The sequence below is a fragment of the Bactrocera latifrons genome, unplaced genomic scaffold, assembly GCF_001853355.1.
Source record: "Bactrocera latifrons isolate USDA-ARS-PBARC rearing strain unplaced genomic scaffold, ASM185335v1 scaffold_4, whole genome shotgun sequence".
Lineage (NCBI taxonomy): Eukaryota > Metazoa > Arthropoda > Insecta > Diptera > Tephritidae > Bactrocera > Bactrocera latifrons.
In genome coordinates this window covers 175,628-187,638 of record NW_017537045.1, presented here as the reverse complement: position 1 = coordinate 187,638, position 12,011 = coordinate 175,628, and the positions used below count along the sequence as shown (strand labels likewise).

General features: G+C 32.3%; 1 protein-coding gene across 1 annotated transcript in view; it reads right to left on the bottom strand.

Annotated features, from left to right (window-relative positions):
* Nucleotides 1-11,797, bottom strand: part of LOC108972353 (E3 ubiquitin-protein ligase cblA-like) — a 74,566-nt gene extending 62,769 nt beyond the window's left edge. Inside the window, exon 1 of the mRNA XM_018938906.1 lies at nt 11,611-11,797. Within this exon, the coding sequence (XP_018794451.1) occupies nt 11,611-11,636 (26 nt within the window). The 5' untranslated portion in view covers nt 11,637-11,797. The remainder of the gene's footprint in view (nt 1-11,610) is intronic.
* Between the last annotated feature and the right edge of the window lie 214 nt (nt 11,798-12,011).

The window sequence follows — 12,011 nt, the reverse complement described above, 5'->3', positions numbered from 1 at the left end:
ATTTGTTTTAATAAGTGTATTAAGAAAAATATAGAAGAAAACGTAAATTAATAAACAAAATTAAATTTTAAGTAAATAATAAAAAAATAGGAAAAATAATTTTAACTAATGTTTTTTACTTTTCATAGCACAAAAAAATTAAAGTTAATTTAATTGAAATTTTTTAATTTTTTTGTTTAGACTTGTTTTTATATAAGAAAATTGTGCCGCTTAATTTTTTTAACTACTTCTAATATTTTCATTCAAAATTTTCCATTTTTAAATAACTTAGCTAAAAATTAAAAATACAGCTTTTTTAAGAGCCTATTTTTTATTTAAAATTTATGTTTTGACTCTTATTTTTGTAAAAATTACTATTAATTTTCATTTATGAATTTTAGTTTTATGTCGAAAAATTTTAAATTTGTAGCGTTGTTCAGACAACCCAACTTTATACTATTGAAAACATGACATAACTTAGCGTAACGTAATTTTACGTAAATTAATGTTTTTTATAAAAATATTCTGAATACTCACATTTAAATTCATGTTTAATATGAAAAATTTTTTAACACTCTTAGAAACTTACTGTAACTCAACTTAACGACGACGTTATAAGTTGGACATAATAATAAATATTAAATACATTTTTTTAAATACATACTCTTAAAAACTCACTTAATTTAACGTAATTTAATTTGACGTAACTTAACTTATTGAAACTCAAACGAAATTGTAAAAAAAATTTTACAAAATTTAAATATAATATTTACTTTTGAAAATGTTAAAAAAATAGTGAAATACATACGGCATATAAAAAATAGACTGCTACGTTCGAATTTTTTCTTTGAACGATAATAAAGCGTCGTAGAACAAAAATACATAGTATTTATATTCTTTGAGTTTTGCGTTTAAAAATGATAAAAATGATTCCAACAACACCCATAGATTTGTGTCTATAAACAAAGATAAGCCTTCATATAAATTCTATAACAACCTAACAATAACAACCACTCAAACGCAGATGACGCAAGTAATAATACAAAAATGGATTTCTAGTAAGTAATAAGATAACGTTGCGTATACATATATGTATAAATATGTGTATGTACAGGTAAATGTGTATTTACGCTTCTACATACTTATGTACATACTATTTATATAACTGAAGTCACAGTTAAATGCTGAAGCTCTAATTTTGTAAGCAAAAAGACGCGCCATTTAGGGATTTGCCTCAACTTATATACAGACAGACATACAATGTATGTACATACATATATAAATGCTTAAATCGGAAAGTTTTTACATAAATATACCTACTTCGGTATATATAGTATACTTCTGTTTATATGTATATTTTTTTTTTTTTTGGTATTTTTTCACACACCCACCACATTGAACGCGCTATCGTCATGCGTGCTGCTTATTGTTGTTATTGTTGTGTGCTTTTTCATTATGATTATGCCCATGTTACCATATCTGCAAAGTACATTTCATTCTGCATAAGTGTTCGTATTTGTTTGTTCGAATATGTGTTCCTGTGAGTGTGTTGTTTGTTCCCGAAAATTTCAATAGCAAAGTTCAATGAACTCAAAACGCACCGCAAATACGCACGCATACATACGCAATACAAGCGGCACGCCCACTAAACAAGTCACACGCACACACACACACATACATACAAATGCACAATTTTTTCGTTTTTGTATCCCAATTCACACGCACAGCTGTCCGTTTTTCCAGCTTGCCCCGCAGCTTGCCGCTTTTCCATACAACGCATTCCCACCATTCCCTTCCACACGCACACACGCACGCACGCATACATATGCAAGTACCTTGAAGTGCTTTTAGCTACAATCTTACTGACTTCGTTGCTCGCTTGGAAGTTTTCGGCAAATAGCCGAAATTGCTTTCTTCACTTGAAACAAAAAAAGCATGCGCTTGTCTTGCATTATGCTGGTGTTTCTTCTTTTTCTGTCTAAATCAAATGCCAGTGTTGCCGCTCAAAATATAATAATTGAGAACATCTGAAGATTTAATATTGTATGGAATACATATAGTATATTTATTTTCTAAACCAAAAAGTTACCAAAAATAAAACTCTGATTTTAACAAAACCGAATTTTATTCTTAAAACAAAAAAAAAAATTCAAATTTCAAATATATTTATGTAAAAAATTCAAATTTCAAATTTTTTTTTTTTAAGTAACGACAATCATAATTTATTGGCAATTTCCAACTTTTAATATATAAAATATATAGAAACAAAAATACAAAAATATATTCACAAAAAGATTTTACTATTTTTTAATATTTCTTATATTTTTTAGTAATTTCTTCGAAACTAAACATTACATTTTTACAATCTTTATTTTTGTTTTCAAAATTAAAAAAAAAATTTAAGCATAAAAAATGCACTATTTTTTAATATTGCCTATCATTTTAATAATCTTTGAAAAAGGGCATCCCATATTATAAATTTCAAATTTTCCTTTTTCTTTTCAAAAATAAAAAAAAATTAAAATATATATATATAAAAAAAAAAATTTACTATTTTTTAATATTTCTTATATTTTTTAGTAATTTCTTCGAAACTAAACATTACATTTTTACAATCTTTATTTTTGTTTTCAAAATTAAAAAAAAAATTTAAGCATAAAAAATGCACTATTTTTTAATATTGCCTATCATTTTAATAATCTTTGAAAAAGGGCATCCCATATTATAAATTTCAAATTTTCCTTTTTCTTTTCAAAAATAAAAAAAAATTAAAATATATATATATAAAAAAAAAAATTTACTATTTTTTAATATTTCTTATATACATATGTATTTACTATTTTTTTATATTATATTTCTTGCATTTTTTAGTAATTTTTTCAAAAACCAATATTCCAATTTTATTTGGGCTTCGTTCAACTTATGGTCAACATAATCGGCCTACTGAGCGTACTACTCGCAGCATCATAACCCATCTTGAGACCCAGCATTCATTTTTGGATATGTCTAACCATACCACAAAAGACCACTTCTAGCACGCAGCGATGAAAATATAGCAGTCTTAGCTAAGAGTGTACACAGAGACCTTGGAGGGTAGATTCGGCGACGTTCGCAGCAACTTACATCGAGATCTTAAATTGAAAGCGTACAAAATACAGCTTGCGCCAGAATGGAAGTCGCCCAACCTTCCCAAGCGACATCGCTACGCTCTTGATAAGTTCCAACAAGATCCAATGTTTTTGATATTTTGTTTAACGATGAGGCCCATTTCTGCCTCAATGGGTATGCAGACAAGTAAAATTGCCGCATTTGCGATGAAGAGAAACCTGAAGAGAGAATCAACAGTCCCTATTTTCTCAATCATGTTTGATAATGATAACCGTCCATTGAAACTCGTGATCTCGACGACAGTAACAAGTCGTGATGCTTTTACGAGTCATCCACATCGATTGCATTGGACTCAAAGGATGGACTATCTGACACATAGCCGCGGTCGACATTTGAAAGAGATAATCTTCAAAAAATAACTGTTAAAAAATGTGCTGCCGAACTTTCTTTTATTCCCCTTTATATTTGAAGTTTCTGTATTTTTTCTTTAAACAGCAGCGAACGACAAATTGGATCACCCTTTATTCTTTCTAAACCACAATAGCCGACAAGTCACTGAATATCTAAGTCCTACTCTGAATACATTTAGTATTTTATTATTAACCATTTTATTATTAACCATTTAAAGACTCCTTAAGCAACTAAGCCTGGATAACTTGCGTATGGGCTTTTTACTCTCTTAAGTACTTTTTACTATACTAATAAGCGGATTCTTGCAACTCGTACGTACATATATGTAATAGCAAAATCCGAAAAAGTGTAAAAATCTTTCAAAATTTATTTGAAGAATCGGCAACACTACCAAGCACCACACAACCACGCTGCCGGCATTTCTACACTGTCAGCGTCGTTTTGTGTAAACAGAGCGTTCTATTCGCAAAATGCGTACTGATGCTCACTCTCTTTGCAGCCTAAAACTCACGCACACAATGAAACATAAAAAATACGAAATATTTTGGCGTGGAATATACAAAAGTACATAGTGGCTCCAACAGCCGTGAATGAAGCCAGCAATACGAGTATGAGTATTTGCCACCTAGCGAGTGGGAGCTTTAACGCTCTTCACACAAATACGTGTACTCTCCACTGCGCTCAAAGAGCAGAGTGTGATTTTTGCTGATGGCTTCTTTATTTTTCATATTTTTTTGGTTGGTAATTTTCGCTGCTTTGTTTTTGCTCTGTGCTGTTGTAGTCAGTTATGTTTGTATACGTGTATGTGGCAGAGTAGGAAGCATTTGTGGCATTATGATGTAATACATGCTATGTTGCAATTAAATAGCGGCAAATCCACTTTTTTCTGCTTGATTTCCCCCATTGCTTGTTCGGATATGTATTACAATGAACTCTGTGCAGTTCGGGCGAGTTCAATTGTTAGATTGGCGAAAGCATGGAAAATTCGAAAACAAAATGTGCAATGGCTAATTTCGACACTGGGGCGGGGTTAATGGCAAATTTCAGAAATTATATTGCTTGAAAGTGAGAAATTTTGTAGGAAAGTGTTTAAAGAAAATATGAAATGAAATAAAATTAAATAAAAATGTAGTCAAAGCGATTTTAGTGATGTCTATAGAGCTAAACCTGTATTAAAATATTGGGTGAAGTAATATTGCAGCATAAATACGAAAAGAGTTAAACGAAGGGATTTAGCAATATTTCTATCACAGCGCCACCTAATTGATGTAATTTATGTTATAAAAATATGCAAAAGATGTTTTTCCCAATTCAATTTCAGGTTCGAACCGCTGAGCGTACCATTTTTGACAAGAAAATCCATAAACTCTAGAAGAAAGGCCACACAAACTCGCTATCATCAATCATTAGAAAGCGGCTCGTCTTTTCTGGTACTCCCTAGCAAAGAATATCTATTCAGAAAATGATATTTTTTAAAGGAATTGAAAATAGAAGAATTTCGAAGAAGCTGTATGGCTGATCTTCAAATAGTTTGAGTTTTCAAACATTCGCAAAAGTTTCATTGATAAAATACAAAAATCGACAAGTCATTGTTTTTGAGCTTCCCTCCAGTATTCCCTCACAAAAGAAACACTGTAGTTTCAAACTCCCGCGAATGGTTGATAGATTTCAATGAAGCACTTCTCGAAAGTCTATTGTAAATTTACTGGAATACTTGAGAAGAGATGAGAAGTCTATGGTCAGAGAATAGTTTGGAGAATAAAGATCCATCAAATTAATCTACAGCGCATCAATGAGGCTTTCGCCAATATCTTACTAGCTCTAGCAATGGAAAGAGACGACGTTTTTCTTAGAGCAAGAGCATTGGCTCTTAGAATTGGGCATACAATCAGTCGGATAGTGGAATGTTTGGTGACTGCCCCAAAGGGCAGATTATCCAAATTGGTTCCACCATGACTAAATTTAGCTGATTCGTTGTGAGGTTTAGCAATGCATGCGGCGAAAACGATCTGATTGCATTATTACAGAAGAAATGTTATAAAGAAAAGCTTAATATGTTTAATGGCAGTTCCATTACGCTCAGTGGACAAATCAAAGCTATAAAGTTTGTGTGTTTTAAATATTGTACTTCTTCAATTATAACGTGTATTTCGACCTTTATCTAATCAATATCAGTCTTGACAACTGTTTCACATAATTAAATCTTAACTTTATCGCTTTTAACTCTCACACTCAGCACTCTCTAGCGCACATGCGTACTTTCCACAATGCGAATGAGCACAAATTTATTGAAAGGGAGAAAATTTTCGCGCCGATCGCAATGTGATCTTAAAACTGCTTTTGATTTTTTCATTGCTTGCTTCTGCGCACTTTAAAATTGTCTGTTGTTATTATTGTTACTTTTATATTCTTGTTATCTACCAGTTTCGCCAGAGCACCGCTGTTTGCTTTGTTGTTGCAGTTCATTGCAACTGTAGACTCTAACGCGGCAGACGTTGCAAGATCGGTTAGGCGCGTTGCAGCGCAGTGAATGACTTTTATGTATCGTTTACGTTTTTTGCTTTTTGCTTTTTGCACAACGATTGTCTATACTAGCCAAATCCGCTAGTCTCACGCCAAGTTCAACTGATCATGATCTTTATTATTGTTATAGCTGTTGTTGTTGCTATTAGCTGATTTTCCTGCCTAATGCAGATGTGGGTTTTCCAGTCTTTTTACTTTCATTTTCTTTTAGTTGCTGCTCAGAATGCTCAGCATAAATTGTAGTGGCTAGCTGGCTGATTGCAGGTTTGGCTGGGCGATCTCTCCAAGTGAAATCAAGTATCATAAAATAGTCGACGCATAGTAAAGTACGACAAACTTTGCGATAAGATTATAAAAGCAGCGATAGATAGGGGTTTATATGTATGTTTGTATGGAATTCTAAACAAATTTATTTGTTTTTGTTGGCACTTTGAAGTGATCGGTTCTTGAGCATTGTCTGTTTGTATGTAAGCATATTTACGGTTGATAGTTTAACGACAGTTGAATGTCTGATAAGGTGCTCCACAGCTTGGATATATGTATGTATGTATATGTATGTACATATACAACCAGAATAACCATTAATTTTCAGTAAAGTACTGCTATAAGCAGCAAGTGAAGTGACCACTTAGACCCTTGTGAGTGTAAAAGTAACTGTATAATGCATTTTTATACTCTATAAGATTTGATTTTCATCAGATTAAGTTAAAGAAAGCTCTGGTATGTTTAGAAGAAATGAAAAACTGTGCAAATGTTATTTTTATTGATAATAATATAAAAAGCTTCTGTATAAATCTTCTCCGGTCGAGTATAATAACTTGGAAACAACGTCAAAATATTAAATGTAGTTAGATACCTGAGGCCTTAATGATTTTAAGTCAATTACCTTCCCGATTCCACCACAAATCTAGCACTTCCCTAAAAAAGATCATCTTTCCTCGCGTATAACTGCTTTGAAATCAGATCAAAATATTATATGTGCAGAAAGATATGAAACCTTCGATATTTTGGGTCAGTTACCTCACCGGATTTCGTGATAATGCTCATATTTCCTTAAAATTAATAACTTTTCTCAAGTGTATTAACTTAGAAATCATATGAAACCATTATATGAAACGAAATAATGCTTTCTAGATTTTTTAAGAGTTGACTTTCCGATTGCAACATAATTCTTGTGCTTCCCTAAAATAAATTATCTTCCCTTGAGTGAAATTGGTTAGAAATTACCACAAACTGCTATATTTATTAGTAGATCCAAGGCCTTGAAAGTCTTGGAATAGTTATCTTTCCGATTCCAACATTATTCTAGTATTTCCGTAAAGTAAAGTCTGCCCTTCAGCCAAATTGCTTAGAAATGATATCAGACTATTATACGTATGTAGTGAGAGATTTGAGCACTTAAAAGTTTTAGCACAAGTATCTCCTGTGATTTCAAGATACAAAAATTTTCCATAGAAGATTTGTATATAACTGCTACCTTCATATTCGTGCCATGAAAAAATTTGCAAAAGACCAATAAAAATAATGAACTCGCTGGGAAATTTTTCTCCTCAAAGAGTTCTGAAAACTCGCCGATGTTAGTCAAGTCTCCCAAAGGGGTTGATTAGTGAAATCTTCTATAAAACCCAAGCAACACACTGTAAATATTTTTACTCTTGCATAGGAAATTTTATTTCGACGCAATCACAGTCCGCACGAGGTGACCTGCCGCAACTGAATGAAATATAAAATTATTTTGTCATTGATTTCGAAAAATGAAAATAAAGATGAAACAAAAGCAATACATAACAATCACGTCCTAGAAAAAATTGCATTTGCTGCAACAACAACAATAGCAATATGAATGAACGACGCGCAAAAGTGTGAACCGCAAAAATTTTGCAGTAAATTTGCAAAACACAAAGACGCCAACTGGCAAACGGATTATGAGATATACTTGCAAACACACATACATATTAAAGGCGGCAGCATAAACATAACTACAAACAAATGGATGTGTCAGATGAGTCTACAAATTGTCATATAAATATTTATAATATTTTGCTGGGCAGTGCAAAGCAATCTTTTGTTATTACTACAAGCTATTTAACTTGTTGTTGTGATGAGCTTGTGTATATGTATGTTTTTGTTTTTATGACAGTACATTTAAAAATACGTTTAAACAAAGAGGAAGTGCGAATTTTTCGTATGAATCATTTCATTTTAACTGCTCCGATTGTAACTAGTACGTAACTAATACGTAACTAGTTACAATTTTTAATTATTTTTTAATTCTGTCGTAGTGAGTAAAATATATTTTATTTTTTTTGAAAAAAAAATTAACTTTGAACTAGACCGATTATAACTAGTGCGCAACTATTAGCAAGTATACTGTTTGTCAAAATTCTGTCAGTTTAGCAAAATGAATAAGGAAAGAGTATTTTAAGAGCGTTAAAATACGCGATTTATTCTCAACAAAGAGGAGGATTTTGGTCACTAATTTAACTCAATCATATTTGGATTATAAATAACAAGTTTGTAACTATTTGCATACTGATTTAAAGTACCGAACGATATTTCGGTTGCTTAACACGACAAATTTTTAAATATTAAATATTTTGTCCATAAGTCCGATATTTCAGTATTTTCAAATGTAGGATGTTTCAAAGTTTGTTTTTAGTCCACAAATAACTAGTTTGAAACTAGTTCTCTGGTGTTTTAAGAGTTACCGTAAAAAATTGTTAAATAGTTCATGATATGGAACTCGTTTGGAGTAAAGTTTTTTCGTCTATTGCTTAGACACTCACATACATACATACATATTTATACAATATATACACGCATACTCAAATTCACACACACACACAGGCAAGTCTCTGCAAATTAACATTTTACGTTACTTCCTTGTCTGCAACAGCGACACTATGACAACACCAACAGCTATACTATAAAATATTGAACAACAGCAACAACAACAATGCAATGACAACAGCAAATAGCAAAGTCAACTGCTACGCTTGCTGAGTACAGCCGAATAAATGAAGCTAAAACAAATCAAAAGCGTTAGGTATGAACTCGCATGGGCACATACTATACATATGTACATACATATTTGTATGACAAAAAAAAAACAAATAAATATGAAAATTTACTAGTGAAAATAATAGGAAAGAACGAATTGCCAACTAAAAACTAAATAGTAGCTGAGTAAAGCCTACCACGGGCTATCTAGAGACCGTTAAAAATATCAAAAACAAGAATATAATAAAAAAAAATATCAACAACAATTGCGCCGATCGGTGACAACATGCGTCGCCGTCACATTGTTAGCGTGCAGCCGTCAAACGCTCGCCGACTTTTGTCTGCAACAGCAAGCAGTCGTCACTAAGGTTCTGACGTCGCAGCCATCTTAATTAAATGTAAAAGCTGTGAAAACAATAACAGCAATGCAACCAGTACAAGCACAACAAGAAGCACGACGTCATGTCGCACTGTTGCAGCAAAACGCTGTGTTTATACCAAACACATGCAAACGTACTTATGGATATGGATACTTAAAAGCATAAATATACAAAATTGCACATACTTATATGCTTATATACTTATACTTATATACTTATACATATGTATATGTGTTTTCATATTTATGCAAAGCCAACGCTCGCGCCAAACTATTCGCATTTATATTATTTGCTTTCGCTAACAGCACGTTCGCGCACTCATTGACGCCGTGAGGGAGGTCATGAATGTGGCAACTATGCGGCAATTTAATTGAGAAATGCAATTACAGACATACATACACACACACACTCTAACAGCGCATTCTACTGCAATTGCTTTTGTTTTGTTATTGTATATAAATATTGCAAGTTGTTGAAAAGAGCGGAACTTGTGGGAGAGCCTCATCGATTTCCTTCATTATTTTAAGTAACTTGAAATTCTCAACAGTTTTATGGAATATTTATGGAATCCTAATTCTGGGCCAAAAACCTTAAATATACGACAGTATACTTGCGGTAGACATACAAAACAAAACCAATTTTATTTTACAACTTTTTACACCCGCTACGTTGGACCAAGAGAGCCAAAATTTCAGCTTTTGAAGTTCTCTATTTAGAAAAACGCAATGTCTAGTTTTATAACACATATGAATTGTTAGAAAAAAAATTTATTGAGAAACTCCTAGTTACTGAATTTACATATCATAGAAAAACGTGTTTTAAGAAAAACACAACTTTTATGAGGAAATCATACAGACTGGCTTCAAGATTAGGGACCTTGAAAAGTTAAAGGTTATCTATAGAGACCTAGCATACTTATATATATATATTTATAGAAATAGTAGAAAAACTCGGGCGAAGGCACGCGATGAGATTTAAAAGTTTCTCGGATGTATAATTTAAATATGTATTATACATACATACATTAATAATCAGGCTACTGGTAATGGTACGGTATCGCAGTGTTCGGTGATCGGTAATACCAGTTTTAGAAGCTCTGACCGTCAGAAAGTGGAATATTTACTTATCTACAAAGTGGATTTCAAAGTAAACAGGACTTTTTGAATCTTGCGCCCCTGGTGGCGCCATCTATATGTCGACTGGTGCATCAGAATTTCTTATATGTAGCGATTTTCCAGTGAGAATTTCATGACATTTCATTTTAAGTGTCAGTATGTTTGTATTATCGGTGCGAAAATGAGCTTCAAAAAAAGAGCCAACATTAAATTTTGTTTTAAAATTGGTAAAAATTTTACCGAAACGTTTCAATTGATGAAACTAGTCTATGGCGATGATTGCCTATTCCGTAGCGGAGTGCACGAGTAGTTTCAACGTTTTCAAAGTGGTCGTGAGGACATAAATGACAATCAACATGTGGGCCAATCAACATCCGTGATCACCGGGAATTCCATCGAAACTTTGCGTGAATTCATCAAAAATCAACCGAAATCATCATTGAAATTCATGGAAATGGAATTGAACATCTCTAAAACATCGATTTAGCACATTTTGATTGAACATTTGGGCTTACGAAAGGTGTGTGCACGATTTGTTTCGTACAAGTTGACTGACGACCAAAAATTGTTCAGAATCCAACATTCTAAGCACGATTATTTGAAGAAAAATCACATTTTAACCATTAAGCACTCCCCGTATTCACCTGATAGGGCACCGTGCAACTTCTTTCTTTTCGGGAACATGCATTTGCCCATGAAAGAAAAGCGTTATGCAGACGTTGAGGCCATTTTTTTAAGTCCTGTTTACTTTGGAACGCACCTTGTATAGGGGCTTAGTGCTTTTTTATTATTTGTTAAAGAAGAATAGGAGAAATGAGAATTCAAAGAGCTCTGCCGAAGCTACAGCAGATACAGTTGTTCAGACTCATCTATAAAATATATAATCATGCCAATAAAATTTAGTTTTTGATTAAGGAGAAAAATATAAAATTATTTACTGATATTTTTCAAGTAAAACTTCTGATATTCTTAAAATACTTATATGTACTATGTATATAATCATCATATACTTATGTAAATATAATTGAGACCATAGTTATATGTACATATCTATATATGTATGTATGTACATATGTCAAATATATGCCACTTACCTCGTTTGTTCATCCGCAAACAGCATGTTCAGTAGAATTCATCATTTTTCGTTGAATTAAATTTGCTTTGTGTTTAATTAAGATTTTTACGCGAGCAACTCATCGAAATTGATGATTGAACAAAGAAACAACACTGCAACACACACACACTTGCACTTAAATGCCATATTTTTATATCTTATATGAATATATATTTACTTTGGGGTTGAAACACTTTTATCACTTGTTGTTGTTGTTGCAAAAATTATGACGAATAAAACGAAATTCTTTGCTGTTAATATCTTAAAATTTTCGTTAAATCGTAAAAATATTTGATAAGCAAAGAACTGTGCTTAATTCGCTCTTAAACTGAGAACACTTGCGGCTTTGCACGAAACGCTCACGCTCTTTATGAGCTCATT